Source organism: Symphalangus syndactylus, chromosome 11, assembly GCF_028878055.3.
Source record: "Symphalangus syndactylus isolate Jambi chromosome 11, NHGRI_mSymSyn1-v2.1_pri, whole genome shotgun sequence".
NCBI lineage: Eukaryota > Metazoa > Chordata > Mammalia > Primates > Hylobatidae > Symphalangus > Symphalangus syndactylus.
In genome coordinates this window covers 134,554,151-134,575,563 of record NC_072433.2, presented here as the reverse complement: position 1 = coordinate 134,575,563, position 21,413 = coordinate 134,554,151, and the positions used below count along the sequence as shown (strand labels likewise).

At 54.6% G+C, this 21,413-nt stretch overlaps 1 protein-coding gene across 12 annotated transcripts in view; it reads right to left on the bottom strand.

The window, feature by feature from the left end:
• Positions 1–17,388, bottom strand: part of ACSF3 (acyl-CoA synthetase family member 3) — a 63,417-nt gene extending 46,029 nt beyond the window's left edge. For 4 of the 12 annotated variants that reach the window (XR_008649293.2, XM_063612571.1, XM_063612568.1 and 1 more), the window contains exons 1-3: positions 17,199–17,345; positions 9,650–10,354; positions 8,195–8,350 (exon numbers count right to left, since the gene is read on the bottom strand). Coding sequence is in view for 9 of the 12 variants with exons in the window: in XM_063612571.1 (XP_063468641.1) it covers positions 8,195–8,350; positions 9,650–10,315 (822 nt within the window). In the remaining 3 variants the exon portion in view is untranslated. Of the gene's footprint in view, positions 1–8,194; positions 8,351–9,649; positions 10,355–17,198 lie in introns of all 12 variants that reach the window. The other 8 variants (XR_010114359.1, XR_010114360.1, XM_063612569.1 and 5 more) reach the window with 4 other exon arrangements.
• Positions 17,389–21,413: the final 4,025 nt, after the last annotated feature.

Sequence of the window (21,413 nt, the reverse complement as noted above, 5' to 3'; positions counted from 1 at the left end):
AAGCCAAGTCCCCAATAGGGGAAAGGACAAAAGGATAATCTTTCTCACAAATGGCACTGATACACTGAATATCTCTGTGCAGAAGGTGACTTCTAGACCCTACCTCACACCATATGCAGAATTAACCTAAAGTGGGTCAGAAACCTCCATGTATGAGCTAAAACTAGAAAACTTCTAAGAAAAAACAAAAGAGAGTATAGTATCTTCATGACATGACCTGTGGTTTGGCAAAGACTTCTCCGATGAGATACCAAAAGCACAATCTATAAAGTTTAAAAATTGATAAAATGAATTTATTTTTAAAATTTTTTTATAAAATGAATTTCATAAAAATTAATGTGTGCTTCAAAATACACATTAAGAAAATTAAAAGACAAGCTGCAGTTGGAGGAAATATTTGCAAACCATACATCTGAAAAGAGACTTGTATCCAGAATACACAGAGAACTCTTACAACCCAATAAGAAGACAAATAGCCCAATTTAAAAACGGTCAAAAGATTTCATTAGACAGTTCACCAAAGATTACATACGGATGCAAACGAGAACATAAAAAACAGCACTGGGTGCAGTGCTCACACCTGTAATCCCAGCACTCTGGGAGGCTGAGGCGGGAGGATCCCTTGAGCTCAGGAGTGTGAGGCCAGCCTGGGCAACATAGGGAAGCTCTGTCTCTACAAAAATAATTTAAAAGGAAAAAAGTAAAAATAAACATAAAAAATGCTCAACATCTGGCCGAGTGCGGTGGCTCACGCCTATAATCACAGCACTTTGGGAGGCTGAGGCAGACAGATTACTTGAGGTCAGGAGTTCAAGACCAGCCTGGCCAACACAGTGAAACCCCGTCTCTATAAAAATACAAAAAATTAGCTGGACCTGGAGCTGTGCGCCTGTAATCCCAGCTGCTGAGATGGCTGAGGCAGGAGAAGCGCCTGAACCCAGGAGGCGGAGATTGCAGTGAGCCGAGACTGAGCCACTGCACTCCAGCCTGAGCGAGAGTGAGACTCCATCTCAAAAAAAAAAAAAGCTTAACATCAGTAGTCATTAGGGAAACGCAAAGTGAAGCCTGTGACAAGTGTTGGCAGCACATAAAGAAATGAAAACTCTCATACGCTGCTGGTGAGAATGTACAGCAACACAGCCATTTTGGAAAACAGTTTGCCAGTTTCTTTTCTTTCTTTTTTTTTTTTTTTTTTGAGACAGAGTCTTGCTCTGTTGCCCAGGCTGGAGCGCAGCGGTATGATCTTGGCTCACTGCAATCGCCGCCCCCTGAGTTCAAGCAATTCTCCTACCTCAGCCTCCCGAGTAGCTGGGATTACAGGTGTGAACCACGGTGCCCGGCTGATTTCGTATTTTTAGTACAGACAGAGTTTCACCATGTTGGTCAGGCTGGTCTCGAACTCCCGACCTCAAGCGATCCACCTGCCTCGGCCTCCCAAAGTGCTAGGATTTCAGGTGTGAGCCACCGTGCCCGGCCAGTTTGCCAGTTTCTTAAAACATTCAACAGAAAGTCACCACACAACCCATCAATTCTAACCCTCTGTGTCTATGTAAGATCAATGAAAGCATGTCTACAGAGATTTATATGTAAATGTTCACAGCAGCATTATTCATAATAGCCCCAAACCGAACAGTCCAAATGCCCATCAGATGGTGAATGGATGAGGAAAACGTGGTATGTCCAGATGAACGGATGAGGAAAATGTGGTATATCCATACGATGAAGTCCTATTCCGGAACAAGCTATTAATACACACAGTAGAACACGGATGAAACTCAGAACCATCCCGCAAGTGAAAGAAGCTGGAATAAAACACTGAGTGTGACACGCCCCATTTGCACACGCTGCCATCTCAAATAAGGAAAGTCTAGAGGCAGAAAGCAGATTTGTGGTTGCCAGGGGCTGGGAATGGGGGACATGGACACTGGTTTGAGGTAATGGCTACATAATTAATAATTTACAATAGTGAATTTTGTGGTGTGTGAACTGTATCTCCATGGAGCTGGTTTTGAAAAGGGAAGGTGCAATAAAAACATTTTCAGTGAAACAAAATTGAGGGATTTGTTGTCCGCAAAGCTGCACTACAAGGACTATGGGAAAGAAGCTCTCCAGGCTGAAGGGAAGTGAGTTAGAGGGAAGCACGGTGCTTCCTGGAGAACCTCTGTAGGGACAAACGAAGGCACCAGAAGAGGAGATGTGTGGGTAATTTAACAAATTTAAGGACTCCTGATATGGTTTGATAGTGTCCCCACCCAAATCTCAACTTGAATTGTATCGCCCAGAATTCCCACGTATTGTGGGAGGTACCCAGGGGGAGGTAATTGAATCATGGGGGCCAGTCTTCCCTGTGCTATTCTCATGATAGTGAATAAGTCTCACAAGATCTGATGGGTTTATCAAGGGTTTCCACTTTTGCTTCTTCCTCATTTTCTCTTGCCGCCGGCCATGTAAGAAGTGCCTTTTGCCTCCCGCCATGATTCTGAGGCCTCCCCAGCCATGTGGAACTGTGAGTCCAATTAAACCTCTTTTTCTTCCCAGTCTTGGGTATGTCTTTATCAGCAGTGTGCACTCGGACTAATACAGTAAATTGGTACCAGCAGAATGGGGCTGTGGGCGTATGAAACATGCAGCCACGTTTGGGACTGGGGTGCATGAAACATGCAGCCACGTTTGAGAACTCTTCCGCAGTTTCTACTCAAATGAAACATACGTCTAGCCTGTGAGCCAGCACCAGGAGGTGCGGATCCAAGAGAAATGTCCACAGGGACATCAGTGTGAGAATGTTCATAGCAACCGTGACTTCTAATAGCCACAAACTGAAAACAATCCCAAGTCTTTCAAGAGCAGAATGGATAAGCGCACTGTGGCTTCTGCACACTAGGAAATACAACACAGCAACGTAAAAAGAACAAACTGCATTTGATGCAACACATGGATCAACTGTCAAACAGTACAGTGAACCAGAAACAAAAACGTGACACTGAGGCACAGAAAACGGAGCACGCATGTAGTAGGATGGTGCTGAGGCGGGGAGAGCACGCGTGTAGCAGGATGGTGCTGAGGCGGGGAGAGCATGCACGAAACGGGACAAGGCTGAGGGGCAGGGAACAGGCGCGGAGGTGAAAGACACGAAGGATGGTCTTTCTTGGAATTCATCCAAATCTTCAGAGGGCAGCTGCTGCCCTAAAGAAGGGCACTGAGAGCCGAGCGCGACCTCCTTTCTCCAGCACATCCCAATGCGTTGTCACACTTCCAAGACCTGCAAGACCTGGGGGCCCCCTGAAGGGCGCCATAACATTTGACTAAGTAGTAAGTGCTTCTGAGGCGGCAGGAGCAGGCCTGTTGCTCTAACCTGAGCTGCCACAGCACAGACCCTGCCAGATGGCAGTTCCCACGCAGGCTGCTCCGAGGAGCCACCCCCGGCCGCCCTGATTTGCTGCCCTGCCCTCCTGAGTCCATGCTGCGATCCTGAGGAAGTTGGCCAGGGCAGCACTGTTGGAGACAAGTGACTGATCTGATCCTCTGGCTGTCTCGTCAGCGGCGACTTTGATCTCCAGAGGCTGTGGCTGCACATCCATCTTCCGGTGTCCTCATCCTGTCCCCCACCCCCATCTGTCACCTGAAGGCACTGACACCCACAGCCCTCTGTGCAGGATGACTTGAAGACACCGCGTCTAAGATCGTTCAGCACCACCACAGGTGTCTGGTCACCCCACACTTGTATCCTACACATTCTTCAACACAATCTTAGACAAAACCCCAATGTTCAATAACGCTGACAGCTGGATTTTACACATAGAAATTCCTAAAGTTGGAAAACCCTGAAACTTGGAGTTTATAGAAAAGAGTTGCAATCTTTTGTAGCCACAGCATCAAATTTGTTTAAATATTAAGTTTTCAGCCGGGCATAGTGGCTTACGTCTGTAATCCCAGCACTTTGGGAGGCTGAGGCAGGTGGATCATGAGGTCAGGAGTTCTAGACCAGCCTGGCCAACATAGTGAAACCCCATCTCTACTAAAAATACAAAAAATTAGCTGGCTGTGACGGCAGGTGCCTGTAGTCCCAGCTACTCAGGAGGCTGAGGCAGGAGAATCGTTTGAACCCAAGAGGCGGAGGCTGCAGTGAGCCGAGATTGCGCCACTGCACTCCAGCAAGCCTAACAGTGCGAGACTCCATCTCCAAAAAAAAAAAAAAAAAAAAATTAAGTTTTGACAGCATGGTTTAGAGAAAAATCCCAAGTAAGTGTCAAAAACGGTGAAGGTCTGAGGCTTTCCCATGTCCGTTAAAGGTCTGAGGTTTTCCTGTGTCTGTGGAAGGTCTGAGACTTTCCCGTGTCCATTAATGAGCCAGTCTGCAGTGTCTGGAAGATGACAGCAGACCCCCAGGCAGAGACCGCAGGGCAGACACTCTCGGAGCAGAAATCCCTGGGCAGACGCCCTTGGGACACAGACCCCAAGGCAGAGATCGCCATGGCAGATGCCCCTGGGCAGAGACGCCGCAGCAGCAGCTCCCAAGCCACGTGCCTGCGGGCACTGGAAAGGGCCAGGTGGTGTCATTTATGCAGTGCTGGAGAATCACCAAGATGAGAAAGCCCAGATGCTTGACAGCTGGCCTGCGCCAGCACCCGCACCCACCTGCCTCTCGCCCTGAGGGTAACACACTCTTTACACGGGAGGACGGAACCAACCTGCCCTCAGCTCCCTGGGAGATGTTCTGCCTCTGCCCCTGCCAGCTGCATCTCACCCTGGCACGGTCCATGACAGTGGCCGTTGCTGCCTCTGCCCAAGTGACCATGGCAGACCAGCCACCATCAGCACCTGGGCAGCCCCCAACAGAGGTTCAGGGCCAGGCTGCCAAGGGACAGGGGCCGAGGTGAGGCAGGCTGAGGGGGCCCAGTCAGAAACACAGAAACTGACACCCTGGACAGAGCTGACAGCCAAAGGAAAGGAGGGGCTCAGGGCGGAGAGGAGGGAGCAGCCCCGTCAGAGGAGCCCCCAGAGACACACACAGCAAAGGCATCGAAGGTCCCTACATACCAGGCGCTGCATCACCCACAGAGTGCACTCATGGGGAACTCACTGCAGCAAAACCACTTTGACTCAGCAGACGTTCACCAAGGACAGCTGTGTCCATGCAGGGCGCACCCCAGAGAGAGCCACAAGGAGGGTGGGGTCACTGAGCCAGATCCCTACCAGGGGAGCCAGGAAGGCCTGGAGCAGAGCGCCAGGCAGATGTCTCCGGGATGGACCACGCAGATGAGGCAGCTGCAGTGTCTGCCGTGTTAACAGACCGCTGTGTCGCAGCTGGGGTCAGTGCTGAGATGTCCGTGAAAAATAAGGGCTGAAGCCAACAAGAATGTGGAATGTGTCAGGGAGATGGGGCCCTCAGGGAGGCTCTTCAGGAAGTGACCCTGGCGACGGGGCCCTCAGGGAGGCTCTTCAGGAGGTGACTCTGGCGACGGGGCCCTCAGGGAGGCTCTGTGGCTACAGGCGTCCTGAAGAGCAGTGGAGGGAGCTGACGGCTAATGACCCAAGTGTGCTGGCAGCCACCTCTCTTTGGCACGGTAGTAACTGCTAGATTTTAAAGAGGTCTTTCTCTAAAGCCCAATGTTACCATCTGTGAAGAAACAGGCTCACTTGCTCTTAGAAAGCTGTTCTACATACTGGCTTCTCTTGTGAGAACTTCCCTCCTGCGGAGGCTAGAGAAGAGCCCCTTCTCTTTTCCAAGTTTGTGCCCACTGTGAGCCGGGCTCCACCCTTATTTTCCGGGGATGAGACTGAAGGTCAGAGAGGTGGAGGGCCAGATGAGCTGCCTTCTCTCCACCTCCAGCCACCGTGTGGGGTCGGACGCCCCGTGGTGAAGAGGATGGGCCACTCAGCTGCAGCAGAAGCAGAGGGGAGGTGGGCGGGGCTGACTGCTTGCAGGGACCCCTTCCGGGAGAAATTCACACCTGACTAGGATTTGGGTCCTGAGCTCCCCGTCAGAGGCCTCAGAGCTCCACACAGCCTTCGATGGCGCCAGAGACTTCAGACAGGAAGAGTCCTGGCAAGAGCAGTGAGTGTGGGGCCGGCCACTGGTGGCTGCTGTGCTCTGGGCTTTAGGGCTGTGCCTCTGTTGGCTGGGACGTCGGCCCCGCAGAACAATCCCGCACAGACTGGGAGCCCAGCCCCAGGCATCTGGCCTCAGAGATGGGCTCTTCTGTGCTGAGAACGATCATGATACGATCCAAATCCTAAGGGCTTTTCCCTACACCCACTTTTTAAACCTTTTTCCTGTGAATAAAAGGCGTATTCATTACATGGGCAGAGGTTGGTAAACGTCCATGGCCTCCCCGGAGGGCTCCGCTTCACCACACCTGTGACATGCGTGTCCATGGCCTCACCAGAGGGCTCCGCTACACCGCACCTGTGACATACATGTCCATGGCCTCACCGGAGGGCTCCGCTTCACCGCACCTGTGACATGCGTGTCCATGGCCTCACCGGAGGGCCCCACTTCACCACACCTGTGACATACATGTCCATGGCCTCACCGGAGGGCTCTGCTTCACCACATCTGTGACATACGTGTCCATGGCCTCACCGGAGGGCTCCGCTACACCGCATCTGTGACATACGCACACCTCGTCCTTCCTGTGGGCTCAAGGCCTGCCCCTCATGCCCTCTGCAGCCTGGTGAGGGGCTCTCGCTTGCAGTCAGCTAGAATACACACAGGGCCACAGCAACTCCTAAAAGCCACTGCCATCCCCAACTGACAGGCGAGGCCCGACGCTGTGCACAGGGTCCCCACTCGAGCCCAGGTCCTTTCCCTCCAAAGCAGCATCCCTGATCTGCCCTGGAGACAGCCCTGCACAGGCAAGGCTGCGCGCAGCAGCTCGGCGATGACTGCTCCTACCCCAGTGCTCTGTGTGGTCAGCACCGCGTCCTTCCCTCCCTGCCTGCTCCAAGGGAGACGCTACAGAGGAAGCCATGCAGAGAGGGGAGACAGAGACTCCAAAGCAGCCCTCCAGCTGGGCCAATACTCCAAAGTAACCCCCTGCAGCAAGCAGCTCTCCATCTGGGCCAGTACTCTGGAGTAACCGAGGGCTGCCACAGTGGCCACACCATAGCTCAAGGGGTCACGCCCTGCGCCCTGGACCCTGCACCCTGAATGTGTCACCTCACGCAGTGGTGGGAACTGCAGGTGGGTGAAGCGAAGGACCTCAAGATGGGAGATTATCTAGGAATATTCGCGTAGGCTGTACAAAGGGAAGCCGAGGGAGCCCTGACTACAGAGAGAAGGCCATGTGCCTGCAGAAGCAGAGCTGGACGTGAAGCAGCTGGAGCCAAGGACACAGGCGGCCTCTAGAGCTGCAAGAGGCAGGAACGGACTTTGCCCTGGAGCCTCCCGATGGAGCAGCCCCACCACACCCAGCATCAGCTCCGCAAGACTCAAGATCCTGGCCTCCAGGCACGTAAGAACAAACTCGCATTATTTTAAACCAAGTGCATGAGCATTCGCTGCAGCCGCCGGAGCTCGCAGGCAGCAGGGCCTGTACAGCCGCCTTCGCTCATCCACTCTCACTATTCACGGTTTCAGTGACGCATGGCCCACTGCAGTCTCACAACAGATGAGCACAGTACTGGAAGGTATTTTGAAGAGAGAGCACTTTCACATAACTTGATTACAGTACATGGTTATAACTGTTCTGTTATTGTTAACCTCTTACTGTGCCTAACTTATAAATTAAGCTTTATCATAGGTACGTATATATAGCAAAAAGCATCGTAGGTACAGGGTTCCATGCTACCCAGGGTCTCGGCATCGGCGCACCCCCTGTGGATAAGGGCGACTGCACACCAGGGAAAGGTGCCTGGTCTGACGGTGGGGCCAAGAGCCCTGACCCCGACCAGCGAAAGGCGCCTAGTCTGAGGGCGCGGCCGAGAGCCCTGACCCCGACCAGCGAAAGGCGCCTGGTCTGAGGGCGCGGCCGAGAGCCCTGACCCCGACCAGCGAAAGGCGCCTGGTCTGAGGGCGCGGCCGAGAGCCCTGACCCCGACCAGCGAAAGGCGCCTGGTCTGAGGGCGCGGCCGAGAGCCCTGACCCCGACCAGCGAAAGGCGCCTGGTCTGAGGGCGCGGCCGAGAGCCCTGACCCCGACCAGCGAAAGGCGCCTGGTCTGAGGGCGCGGCCGAGAGCCCTGACCCCGACTCACCTGCTGAGCGCTGAACTCAGGCATCATCACACAGGTGGCTCCCACCCAGAGAGGACAGAGCAGCGCGTTGACCACGCCATGGACGTGGTGCAGCGGGAGCACGTGGAGGATCACGTCGTCTTTGGTCCACGCCCACTTGTGGACCAGCCCGGTCACCTGCAGGGGATGAGAGTGCAGCTGAGAGCGGCAGCAGGACTGTGGCAACAGCACACACAGACCTGGGGCTCAGGGATGGGAGCTCTGGGCCTCCCAGCTGAGGAAGGGGAAGGAGAAGGTCGGCTCTTTGTTGCTCCCCTCTAGCAGCCTCTCAAGATGACGACAAAACCACAGCAGATCTGCTGGGTCACTCAGTTACCCTGGGGACAGAGGACAGAGCCACACACAGCCGGGGGCTTTAGGGAATTTAGAAGGTGGGGGAGTGGCTCTGCAGATACCAGGCCGACAGAGCTCCGTCCCAGCATCGCCATTCCCAGCTCCGCCCCTGCCCAAGCCTGGGACTCAGGGACCCAGAGCCATTCCAGGGCTGGAATTGACTCCCAGCCCAACCACTGGCTCAGCTAACAGCACTGCCCACACAGAGCTCTGCTAATTCGTGAATTATCATCACCTGCCCAGCCAGGACAGAACCCAGGCCAGGCTCCAGAGCACATCCTCAGCTCTTACTGAGAAGCAGCGTGAGGCACGGCCCACTGAATCCTCTGTCCAATCTCACGGAGGACACTGCCTGCTGCCTGCACAGGCTCCAGAGTGAAGCACATGTGAGTGTCACTCCCCTGAACAAGGACAGAGGAGTCTGGAGCCCGTCCCTCCCGACAGGCGCGCTGCTTTCAGGAGTGATGGCGCAGGCCACCCAGGGCGCAGCCTGCTGCGTGCCCACGGTGCCTCATCAGCCCACGACTCCGTGGGGTCCACTTCCCGCCTTCCCCTTTGTGGCTTTTGGTTTTCATTTTTACTTTATTGCTTCAACTGCATAGGAGACGTTATGACACTATACAAATGACAGGTAAGTGATGTGGTTGGAGAGTTCTGTGAAGATGTGACTGAGGTCACAGGACACAAAAAAAACCGAGTAAGATGTGGGTGTATGTGGGGTCCTGACTACACATCCTAACACGTGGCTGGCCTCTGAAAAGCCCCTCAGCATCATAGGCAGTGAGTGGTCCCTTCTGCCTCATGCAGCATGGTCCTGGCAGGGTCACTCGGCGGCCCCTCAATCCCTCTACACCTGAAGGCTTCGCCCCTGCCTGAGCCTTTGTGCTCGGCCACTCCTGGAGCCGTCCTGCCAGCGGCCACACCCTGCGGGCCTGCATCCGTGTATCTCACACGGGTCTGCAGGATGGTGACAACTGTGAACGACTCCACAGAAAAGCGAATGAAAAGATGTGCTTCTGGTCCAGAGCCCACCCAGAGTGCTGTGCCGTAACCGAAGCCATCACGGCGCGGGGTGGCACTCACCACAGCCCTGATGTTTTGGTGCGTGCTCAGCACGCCCTTGGGCCTCCCTGTGGTCCCACTGGTGTAGATGATCATGGCGCCCTTGTCCCTCCACCCCTGCTCTGGGACTGGGACTTCTGCCGGTTCCTGTACTGCTCCAGTGTAGATGGCTGGTGTGAGCGGCAGCAGCGGGACCCCCAGCTTCCTGACCACTGGGCTCAGCAGCTCCAGGTACTCCTGGCTGGCGAGGACCACAGAGCTCTGGGAGTCGCAGATGACGTACTCCAGCTGGGCCGCGGGGTGCTTCCTGTAGAGGGGGACTGCCACACCGCCGCTCATCCACGAGGCCCACTGGGCCACGACGTAGGAGGCGTCGTTAGCGCACAGGAAGGAGACCCTCTCTTCCCGGAGGTCCCCGCTGACACACCCGCGGAGCCTGCAGATCTCCTGGGACAGGCGAAGGCTGCGGGAATAAAGCTCCCTGTACGTGTGGCGGCTGTGCTGGTCAACCAGGGCGATTCTGTCCCCAAAGGCCAGGGCACGGGTGAACACCGGGGCACTCCTGTCTGAGCAGGCCACCGGGGCTGTGTGCAGAAGACCACTTCCTCTGTGTCTCGCAGGAGCCAGCCGGCAGGAGGCCAAGGCACAGCCCAGGCGCGGGAAGGTGAGCATCACATGGGGCAGCATCGCACTGACAGGCGTTCCCGGGAGCCTCCTGGGGCCGACCTGGAGAAAGGCAAGGCACAGAACGTGAGTGCCCAACTGTCCCATCCGAACGTGGCCAAGACAGGATTTAAAACACCTCCCCAGTACCCAGCCAGGTACGCCTGCTGCACCTTCAGTCACGAGGCAGCGCACCAGACAGGCCGCCTCAGCCTTCCTCACCCACACTGCTGGAACGTTCCGTACACACCCAGCATCTCAGCTTTCTATTTCACTTCATGGGTTTAAGGATTCCCAAATCACGCAAAATTCTAAACAGTGAAATAAACTAGGTAAAACCAAGGAGAAGCATATAAAATTCAACACACTTAAGGTACATCTGAATAATGGGTTTTAGAATCCTGAGCCTGGAAAACCACCCGTGAGGGGAAGTGTGGAGAAGAGCTTAGCACAGCCCCTGCTCACAACAGGCATGGCCTGGAGACCCCGCCCCTGAGGCAGACACAGCGCTGCCTCTCTCAGACCCTTCCCACGCAGGTGTGTAGTGGAAATGTGGTGAGGTGCCAAGGTTCGTTTTTTTTTTTTTTTTTTTTTTTCTTGAGACAGGGTCTTGCTGTGTCGCCCAGGCTAGAGTGTGGTGATGCAATCATGGCTCACTGAAGCCTCGACTTCCTGGGCTCATGCCATCCTGCGGCCTCAGCCTCCCTGGTAGCTGGGCCCACAGGCAGGTGATACCATACCCAGCTTTTTTTTTTTTTTTGGTAGAGACAAGGTCTCACTGTGTTGCCCAGGCTGGTCCAAAGTCCTGGGGTTATGGCAGGTGTAAGCTATGCTTTTTTCCTTCTTTTCTTTTCTTTCTCTCTCTCCTCTCTCTCACCATTTTTTCCTTTCTCTCTCTTTACTATCTATCTGAGATGAAGTCTCACCCGCTCTGTCTGTCTGTCTGTCTGTCTGTCTGTCTGTCTATCTATCTATCTATCTATCTATCTATCTAAGATGTGGCCTTGGTCTGTCACCCAGGCTGGAGTACAATAGCATGATCTGGGCTCACTGCAACCTCCGCCTCCTGGGTTCAAGTGATTCTCCTGCCTCCCAGCCTCCTGAATAGCTGGGATTATAGGTGTGCACCACCACGCCTGGCTAATTTTTGTATTGTTAGTAGAGACGAGGGGTTCACTATGTTGACCAGACTGGTCTCCAACTCCTGACCTCCGGTGATCCACTCACCTCGGCCTCGCAAAATGTTGAAATTACAGGTGTGAGCCACTGCGCCAAGCCAAGCTTTAAATCAGGCAATTCACAGGGCTAGAGAACATGTTTTACGCTGAACTATAATTCTCTCCTTTCCCCCCAAAAACTTAACTACTAAATAACAAATAAATCGGCAGGAAGCGAGGGCTCCCTGGGAGGGGCCGTGCAGGCCCGCCGTCCACTAGAATTCTTCATTCAGAGAAAGGAGCCCAAGAACAACCCAGGGTGCCTCCGCCTGTGGGCCCAAAGCTCGTGACGCGTGAGGGCTGGTCCAATTCTGCAACATGACTTCTGCGGCCAGAGGACACTGGCCACGGGACACCGCCCCAGGATGTGGACACAGGCCGGGGCAGAGCCCCCGCATTACAGAGCGAGAAGAAGGGCCGGCACTTTCCACCAGGCTCCTGCATCCCTGGCCCTTTATAATCGAAGCTTTGCTCGACTCACGAGGGCACGGGACAATCTGCTTTCTCAGGCTCTTTACGACAGCAGAAGTGACCATGTTTCCTTCCCAGTGCTGAAGTGGCCTGCTGGAGTAAACAACAGTCGCTTGCTCTGGTTTCAAGCCCCCAACTTTACAGCTCCTTCAGGCACTGTGCTCGTCTGAAATAAGAATAGGCTGGTCTGCCTCCCTTCCTGGAGGAAGCACCCTCTGGGCTCTGCTGCCACTGGGCACTCAGCGGCCCTCGGTCTGACAGCATCCCAGGCCTGTGGCCAAAGCGTAGTCAAGTTCTCCGTTTGGTTTTCAGGGGCTTTGAACGAGTATTATTTTGACAATGATGCTACCATCTAATACACACATATTAGGTCAGGTTTCATCTCAGCATTTTGCCTCAACCACACTCTGTTCAGTAAACAAACAAGGCAACCACTTGTTCACACACAGAAAAGTGAAGAAGGCCAAGTTCAAACTCGCCCAGCTCCCGAGCCAGAGACAGGAAGTAAGGGGAAGTTCGCAGTTCACAAGAGCAGCAGGCACAGCTGCTTCAGCAGGTGGAGGGGCACGAGAAGGTGAAGGCACTGCAAATGCTCATCCTCCTGGGACAGGCACCAGGCCTGGCGCTGGAACCCGGAAGGCCGGTGAGGACACCTGTCAACGGGCATCTGTGCTGAGGTCGCAGGCTGTGTGTCTAACGCTTCCCACAGGCACAACACTCAACACTCAATGGGGGAAGGGAAGCATGTTCATTTACAAGCTAAAGACAACATTATAAAATAAAGCTGTGAGCCTTGTCTCCCGACAACGGGCAGCAGTAACCCCATGACCCTGTCGAGTCTCCTCCCGCACACCACACCCCCTCGGTGGGATCTGTGCCCACGTTCAGCAAGTTCTCTCTCTCCAGCACATCTCTTTCATTAACTTGCGACAGGAAAGCTACTGTGTTATTTTCTGCGGTTTGTACTAAACAGTTTTGTTTTCTGCTCTTAGTTTGAAACCATCACAACACTTCATAGTTATCTAAAGAAACAAACTTCATGACAATGAAGATTGTCACAGCCAAAGTATGTTTTGTGCTTGAGACCCTCAACTACTGGCCTTGGTTTTTGCTTGTTTGATTTGGGTGTCTGGTTTCCCCGCTAGCCTGGGGCTCTTTTGTTTTTTTTTTTTCAGACCTGAGTCTCGCTCTGTCGCCCAGGCTGGAGTGCAGTGGCGCCATCCCCGCTCACTGCAAGCTCCGCCTCCCAGGTAGCCTGGGGCTCTTCATGAAGTCCCCCATCCCAGCCAGCAGGGGGATCTCCTGCCTCTGGCCCAGGCAGGAGGAAAACGAGCCATGCAGCGCCCTGAACCTCCGCACAGCTCCGCCGGCTGCTTGGACGTCCTGTGTGAGTCTTCTGTGAATTCTACCAAACGGTCAGCCCTGCAGGCCACATCATCTCCTGACATGAGGCACCCATGTTCTGCCCTCCACAGCTGTTCGGAGGCAGGGCCATGGCTGGTCCGCCTACACACCTGGACTCTGCTACCATAGAGAAACCCAGAGAACGGCAAGAAAACAACTGGGCTTGACCAGACACAAGACATCAGATCAGCACGTGGGCTGTGCCAGCTTCAGAAAGCAGCAAACCAGGGCGGCCCCACCACGCTTCCTTCCTCACTTCCAACCAATCCTGCACTGCTTTACAGGTGTGAGGGCACAGAAACAAGGAGAACCCACACACAGAAAACCAACTGGGCACTGGGTGCTCTGGGTTACGGCCCCGAGGCCAGACTTCCGCTGCTGAGAGCCACAGGGAGTGTCTGGGGTGTGTGGAGCAGGGGACGGTGCTTTCTGGGGTGCTAAGGAGCGGAGCACTAGGGCGGCTGGCAACACTCACTCAATATAGAAGGTGCCTGTCATTGTGTGTAGCTGTTTCTCAATATGACAGAAGCACATGAAAGGGGGATGACGGCTTTCCTCTAACTAAAGCTGCTGCTCAGAAAAGGTTTCTGCAGACCACAAAGAACCAAGTTCTGACAAAGCGAGTTCAAGCTCGTGCTGTGAACACGCTAACCACACGCTAACCACATGCTGAGCACACACAGCACACACTACCAGAGCACAGTGCCCCTTTTGGCATTTCTACAAATTCCTGGGTCACCCTGCAGGGCGAAGCCACGGAAGAGTAAGAGTGGATTCTCCACAAAACCCAGAGCTCAGCAGAGCTGGTGATGCTGACATGCACAGCTGGGCTGGGCAAACTCAAAGTGCAGGCTGAGAAGAAACTGCTGTTCTCCTGGGCGGAATCCAGAGCGCTGCCTGTGGGTGGGCACTCCTGCCACCAATCCCTGGGAGGTGACAGACGTGAATGGCCCCGTGTGAGATGGTCCCAGCTCCCAGAGAGCCCACGTGCTATGAGGAGAGGCCACGGGCAGGAGGGACGGAGGGGGGCCTGGTGGGGAGGCTTCCTATGGAGAGTGAGAAGGGCCTGACCCAGCCAGCGTCGGCCGGGGGAAAGGAGGAGTCCTGGCACCTACGGCTGTGTTTACTCGGGGTGTCTAGGGCACAGATGCTGGGAAGTGACATTGCTGGGTCATCTTTAATTTTGAGAAATACAGACAAAGTCCCCTCCAAAGAGATGCTGATTTATTCTCCCACCAAGCATGTGGAAAATGGAACCAGCCCCGTCAAACCAGCTTTTAAGTCCCTCAGGCTTGAGACCATGAAGCACCCAGTCATCAGTTCTTTTCAGCACAGAGGTCGAATCCTCACAGTCATCGGATCAGAGCCCTGCCTCGAACAAGCAGACAGAGTCTACTCAGGCAGATGGCTGTGCGTGGTCTTCCTGCACACCTCCCGGTCCAGAGGCACTCCAGCTCCCTCAGAAAGAACCCCACCTTTCAACCACTGGGACCCCTTCTACCGTGGGGCTCCCCATCACCACCAGGAGCACAGTGTGGAGGGACACTGCCCACCAGACAAATGCAGTTCAGTCAGGGGCTTTCACCCTCATCAGCCAGCTTCATACCCCTGCTATGCAGCACCCTGATAACCTGACGTCAGCGGCGTCGCCACGTGGCTGGGAAAGGACTCTAGTCAGAAGCTGAGAAAGGTGCCTGAGCCAGGACAACCTCCTTGGTGAAGGCGTGCTGGAAACACTGAACCAATGAACACAGCGGCTCTCCAGCCCTCGGGGAGGGAGGCAGGGCCTCTCGGTGTTCTAGCCATCAGGTTCTGAGATCAGACCACTAAGGCACTGGGGCTTCTCGGGAACACACATGCAGTGCCAGTGGGATGCATCTTTTCCGTCTTAACCAGAGTGCTGGTTAATGGCAGAGTTTAGAGTCGCCACAGGCTTCGACTTGAATGGCCGCTGTCTTTGTCCTCATTTCCTCACTGGCCTAGCCCTTCACTTCCCACCGCTAAGATGGCACAGTAACAAGACCTGCCTCACAGGCTTCACATGAGATGTAGGAATGGCCTGGCACAGGCCAGGCAGAAGACAAATGGCCGTGCCATGCTCAGCAGGGTGCTCCCCATGGAGCCTCGTCACAAAAATTACTCGATCAGAATGACACTGGCATTCAAATGAAGGGGCTGGTTTCAACATGAATAAAATGACACCTGACCTGTTCACCACCACACGTGACGCCCCCACCCTCCCAGACCTTGTGTTTGAAGTGGATGCCGGCACTTCCTCCTGTCAGCTGCCCTGATGAGGGTGTGGGGCAGGAGGGTTGTGCTTGGCCTGCGGGGCAGGATGCGTTTCAGCATCACGCCTGTGGTTTGGGGGGTTGTTTTCAAAATTACATTTTTAAGTAACAGACATTCACATTGCATTCACGAGCAGTACGTTCAAATAAAAAAAACCAAAAGGGAAAAATACACTTGAAACCCATATCCATTTTAGAAAGAAAAATACTATTTTAAAAATGCCATCTGGAAAGGTGACACTTACAACTATCCCAAGCCCACAGTTTAATCCACCATTTCTGTCTGCCTTGAGGAGATGGTTCAGAGCCAAAGGAGGAAGAGCAAGGGAAGCCTCATCTTATGTCCCCCAACACCTGCAGAGAGAACACCAGCCTGGGCCGGGCTTCACGCTACAAAGCTCCCAGGGTCCCCAGGGTCCACCGGTAGTAACACCTGTGCTCCTGGGTCCACCATGTGAACCCCCTCTTCAGCAAGGTCCCAGCCTTGGGCCCTAACACGAATGTCTGTCCTCCCAGGCTGGGAAAGCAACAACCATGCCCCAGACACAATTCGTGTTCCTATCTCTAAACGTGTTCCCTTTCTGGCAAATTCCTAATCATTCTTCCAAGCTCAGTTCAAATATCACCTCTTCTTTTTCAGTTTTATTTATTGAGACAGTGTCTTGCTCTGCCGCCCAGGCTGGAGTGCAATGGTGCTGTCATGGCTCACTGCAGCCTCCGATCCCTGGGCTCAAGAGAGCCTCGTGCCTCAGCCTCCCGAGTAACTGGAACTGCAGGTGTGCACCGCCACACCCAGCCAATTTTTACATTTTTTGTAGAGCCAGGGGTCTCACCATGTTGCCCAGGCTGGTCTTGAACTCCTGGCCACAAGTGATCCTCCTGCCTCTGCTGCCCAAAGTGCTGGGATTACAGGCATGAGCCACTGCACATGGCCTGACTGGTGGAATTTAGACTCAGGACGGCAACATCAACTCCTGACTGCACCGGGCCTCACCCCTTTAAACCTTCCCTCTCTCCAGGGAATGGGCTACCTGCAGTGCCTTCCAAATACTTCACGGCCGCCCATCGCCATTGTTTGCTCACAGATCTACCTGCCCTCAGGAGCTAGGCCGGCTGTGAACTTGGGCCCCACGCGCCCAGCAAGGTGCACGCAGCCAACAACTTAAACGGGGGGTACTTCAAGGGTGACTTCTGAGGCCCAATAAAAAATGGAAGTGAATTTATTCCAAACACAACCAAACACGATTCACTCTGAGGATGCCTGAACACGGACCCCGCCGGCTCGACGGTCTCACCGGGCCTCGTGTCAGCACAGCTTCTCTCCCCGCACCCCACCGGACACGAGAGGCTCGGCGGCCCGGGAAGGCCGACGCCCGGCCCCAGGCGGCTCGCGGGGAAGCGACCGCGCCACGGGCCACGGCTGAAGCCCAGCTGCGGCCCAGGGGCGGGCGCCGGAGCCCGCGCCCCCGAGAGCTCTGCGCCCGGCCGACCCCGCCGCGGTGCCGTGAGCCCCGCCGCCCGCACCTACGAGACGGCCGCGGCCGCGGGGCAGGATCGGCCTCTCCACAACTCTTCCTCGTCCTCCGCCGCGCGCGCGCCGGGGTCGGGCCGGGTCCCGCAGGGTTGTGAGTCGGGCCGCAACTGCTTCCGGCGCCCAACGGCTTCCCCGGCGTGGCGCGTCCGTCGCCCAAGCGCGTCCCCCTGGCGCGGCGCCGTGGCGGTGGGTTCCGGGCGCGGGTGTTCCCCTGTCCCGCCTGTCCCTTCGTGGCGGGGTCGGGGCCGCAGGCGTCTCGTGAGCCGTGGCCGAGGCAGGCGCCGTGGTCTCCGCTAGCCCGGGGCTGCCCGGACAGAACGGCGCGCGGGACCGCTCCGAACGCGGATTGCTGAGCCTCGCACCGTCCTCCCAAAAGGGGCTCCCTGGGCTTTGCGGCTGGGGGTCCGCACGCTGAACTCCTGGGTGATTTTATTATTATTATTATTATTATTGTGAGATGGAGTCTCGCTCTGCCGCCCAGGCTAGTGTGCGGTGGTGTGATCTCGGCTCACCGCAACCTCCGCCTCCCGGATTCAAGTGATTCTCCTGCCTCAACCTCCTAAGTAGCTGGGACTACGGGCGCCAGCCATCATGCCTGTCTAATTTTTGTATTTCTTGGGTGATTTTAAACGGACCGCGTTTGAGAATCTCTCCTCGAAGGGACTGAGGAACCAGGATACCAATATGAAGCTAGACTGTTGGATGGACAGTGGCGGAAAACATTTAAAGCCAAACACAAAGTCCAGTTGGCTGAAATGTGAGGGGTTTTCCCCTAAAATAAATACTAATAACACAAAGACATGTACTGGCAAACAGTAGTAAAAATTATCTGCAGAACCGTCCGGGTGTGATGGCTCACACCTGTAATCCCAGCACTTTAGGAGGCCGAGGTAGGCAGATCACGAGGTCAGGAGTTCAAGACCAGCCTGACCTCTCCTAAAAATACAAAAATTCGCCGGGCGTGGTCGCGGGTGCCTGTAATCCCAGTTACTCGGGAGGCTGAGGCAGGAGAATCTCTTGAGCCTGGGAGGTGGAGATTACAGTGAGCTGAAATTGTGCCACTGCACTCCAGCCTGGGCAACAGAGTGAGACTGTCTCAAAAAAAAAAAAAATTATCTGCAGAACCTTGCACACTGTTCTTTTGTAAGTATATTATTTTCTATGCCCATCTTCCTCTCTTGTGATGATTGCTGGGGCAGCAGTTGTGTCCTGGGAAAGCTCAGGAAAGGGCACTTCAGGAGCCCGAGGATGGTTTTCCTGGGAGGAAGGAGCTGCATCTGGGGGAAGTTTGTAACACAGAGCGTGGGAGAACAAACCGAAACTTCTACTGCCTCTGGTTGCCACCCTGCTAGGTATCATACAGAAAAAGCAAGTCGAACCCTCTGCCCCTGGTTGCCACCCTGCTAGGGTATCATACAGAAAAAGCAAGTCCAACCCTCTGCCCCTGGGACAGGCTTGATCTGGTGTCAGAATTCTGTCTGCTTCCAGGACTCAGCAGGCTGAATGGTGTTTCCAACGAGGGCAGTAGGAAGAGTAAGGAGGGCGTCTAACATCGGGATTCAGCCCCAGAACGTGTGTGCGCAAACTTTTGTCCCTGGGAAGTTGAAGAGCGCAGGCTGGGTCACCCACCTAGAGACAGGACTTGGGACAGGGTGACAGCTCCCGTGGTCTTTGGCCATGGCTCTGTGAGGGTGGCAGTGGGGGGAGGGTGCAGACTCCGAGAAACGGCCCAGTCATCCTATGAGCAGGGGTCCCATCTGTGCCTCAGCTCTGTTCAGCATCGTAGTGGCAGGTGGGAAGCAGGAGGAGTCAGGGATTAGCAGACATTGCAGGACAGCCTCTAGTGGGAGAGACGTGGGCTGAAACAACCAGCAGAACAACTGCAGGCAGCCAGGCTGTGCAGAGTGAAGAGACCCCCAAACCACCCCCTGTTAGAACAACTGCAGGCAGCCAGGCTGTGCAGAGTGAAGAGACCCCCAAACCACCCCGTTAGAACAACTGCAGGCAGCCAGGCTGTGCAGAGTGAAGAGACCCCCAAACCCCCCCCTGTTAGAACAACTGCAGGCAGCCAGGCTGTGCAGAGTGAAGACACCCCCAAACCACCCCGTTAATACCCTCAGGGAAACAAGGGAAGCAACAGCCCCTATGAGTCCAGAGTGAGATGCCCCGAGAAAGAGCGTTCCAGTAACATAAAGGGGGGCCGGAGGGGTCAGAATACAACAGCCTGAGTAAAAACACTAAGGGAAGAGCTAAAGGACGTCTCCTAGAAACAGAACAAAGACCAAGAGATGAAAAACAGGAGAGGAAAGATAAAAAAATCAGTGGGCTCAGGCAGGCATCCAATATGCTAAATACGGTAGTTTCAGGAAGGGAGGGCAGAGAAAACAGAGAGAAGTCAGCTGTCAGGTAAACTCATGGACATTAGCAGTCGAAAGGCCACGGAGCATCCAGCACGGGGAGTGAAAGTGTCCGCACCAACCAGGCAGACGACGTCAATGTAATTTAGAACATGGGGACAGGGAGGGTCCTAAGTGCCCACCTGGCATCTCACTGGGACACCCAAGAGACATCAGACCCCGATGTGTCCCCAGAGGAGCTCAGGTCTACCCCGCAGCAGCGCCCCCACCCTCCCACTTTGCATCTCACCCTCGATCCTGGGGTTCAGTCTGTGGCTCCCTCCTTCCTTCCCCCTCCACATTAAATCCTACTGGTTTCTCCTGCAAATTCTCTCAGAGACTGTCCCACCAGCTCTGCTGTGACCAGCCAGACCAGGAAAGCCTTGTTTCCTAAAGAATTCCTCACTGGATTCATGAAGAACCCAACAGTGGCTGGAGCAGCCCCACTAAAACCTGAGTGGGATCCTGCTCAGAACCCACAGGGGGTCCTGCCCAAGCCCTGCTGTGGGGCCCAGGCCCCCGAGCCCCGCCCTCTTCCTGTCCGGCCTTGTTTCCTGTGACTCCCGGGCATCCTGGCCTGGCAGGCAGGGGCAGGCCACCCCCGGGAAGACGGTGGACAGAGTGTCCTGTGTGTTTACCATGTTGAGAGGAGACTTGAACAATGCAAGCAAAGTTTAGGGATAGATGATCAATACATAGAAAACTAATCAAGAAAAATGAGGCAGAGATTAAACGCTGGGAACACAGGAAGATGTGTTTCCCAGCAAAGGCCATGTGATCATGTTGCTGTAGGAGGCTCCGATGTCCATGGCATTTACTAAACCACGATGATGTCAACACCTACAGTGTAACCATCAGCATGCAAAACTGCCGCTGATTGAACCGAGTTTATCACAGACGACGGGAGGGACGCAGCGTGGAAAGTGTGTCGTGTGGCCTGGGCAGGCCTGCCAGGAGGCCACAGGAACCTCCAGGGGGTAAACACCAAGAGAATCAGAACAAAGGTGCACCTCTGGTGAGCAGGAAGGGGAGGGTAGTTCTTTAACCTGTGTGGACATATAACTGATAAGTATAAAAGTTAAACTACACTATGAAATAGTTTTTAAAGGAGGAAGAGGAAACACTCCAGGTGACCACGTGAACTCAGCTCCTTTCAGCTGGATTCTTGCCCCTGTTCCCTAAACAAAACAAGAGGATTCCGGGAAGTCGCCTTTCAGCAGGTGCATGTCATGGAGAGGAACAAGATGACTCTTCACGGGCCAAGCCTTATCATCGTGCCACCAGCTGCTACTGTCTCATACCAGACACGGAGCACCCCCACGGCCTCTCCTGGCCTCCTGCCTTTCAGGAGACTCGCTGGCAGGAGTATCTGTGCAGGTGCAAATGTGCCCTCAGGCACGTCCCCAACACGGGGCTGCAGGTGGGAGGAGAAGTATGTGCCATGTGGTGATAAGCACAAGAGCACTGCAGGAGCGCACAGCCAGGACTTCAGACATGAGTGCCAGGGCCCCTCTCTGCGGGGCGTGGAGCTGGGCACTGAGGGCAGTGGTGGTGACTGTCAGGCAAAGGATTGCATTGTGCTGTTTTACCAATGAGGAAACTGAGGCTCGGAGAAGTGATGTCACACGTCTATGCTTACGTATCTAGAAAGCGGCCGAGCTGGGATTTGAACCCAGAATTTGGCATCCTTTACCCACGCCCCTGCCCCCAGACATGCCTCTCTTTGCATCTCTGTGAGATTCAATGAACAAATGACACCTCCCTCTGCTGAAAACCAAACTTTTCTGCCTGCAACAGCAGATCAACTCC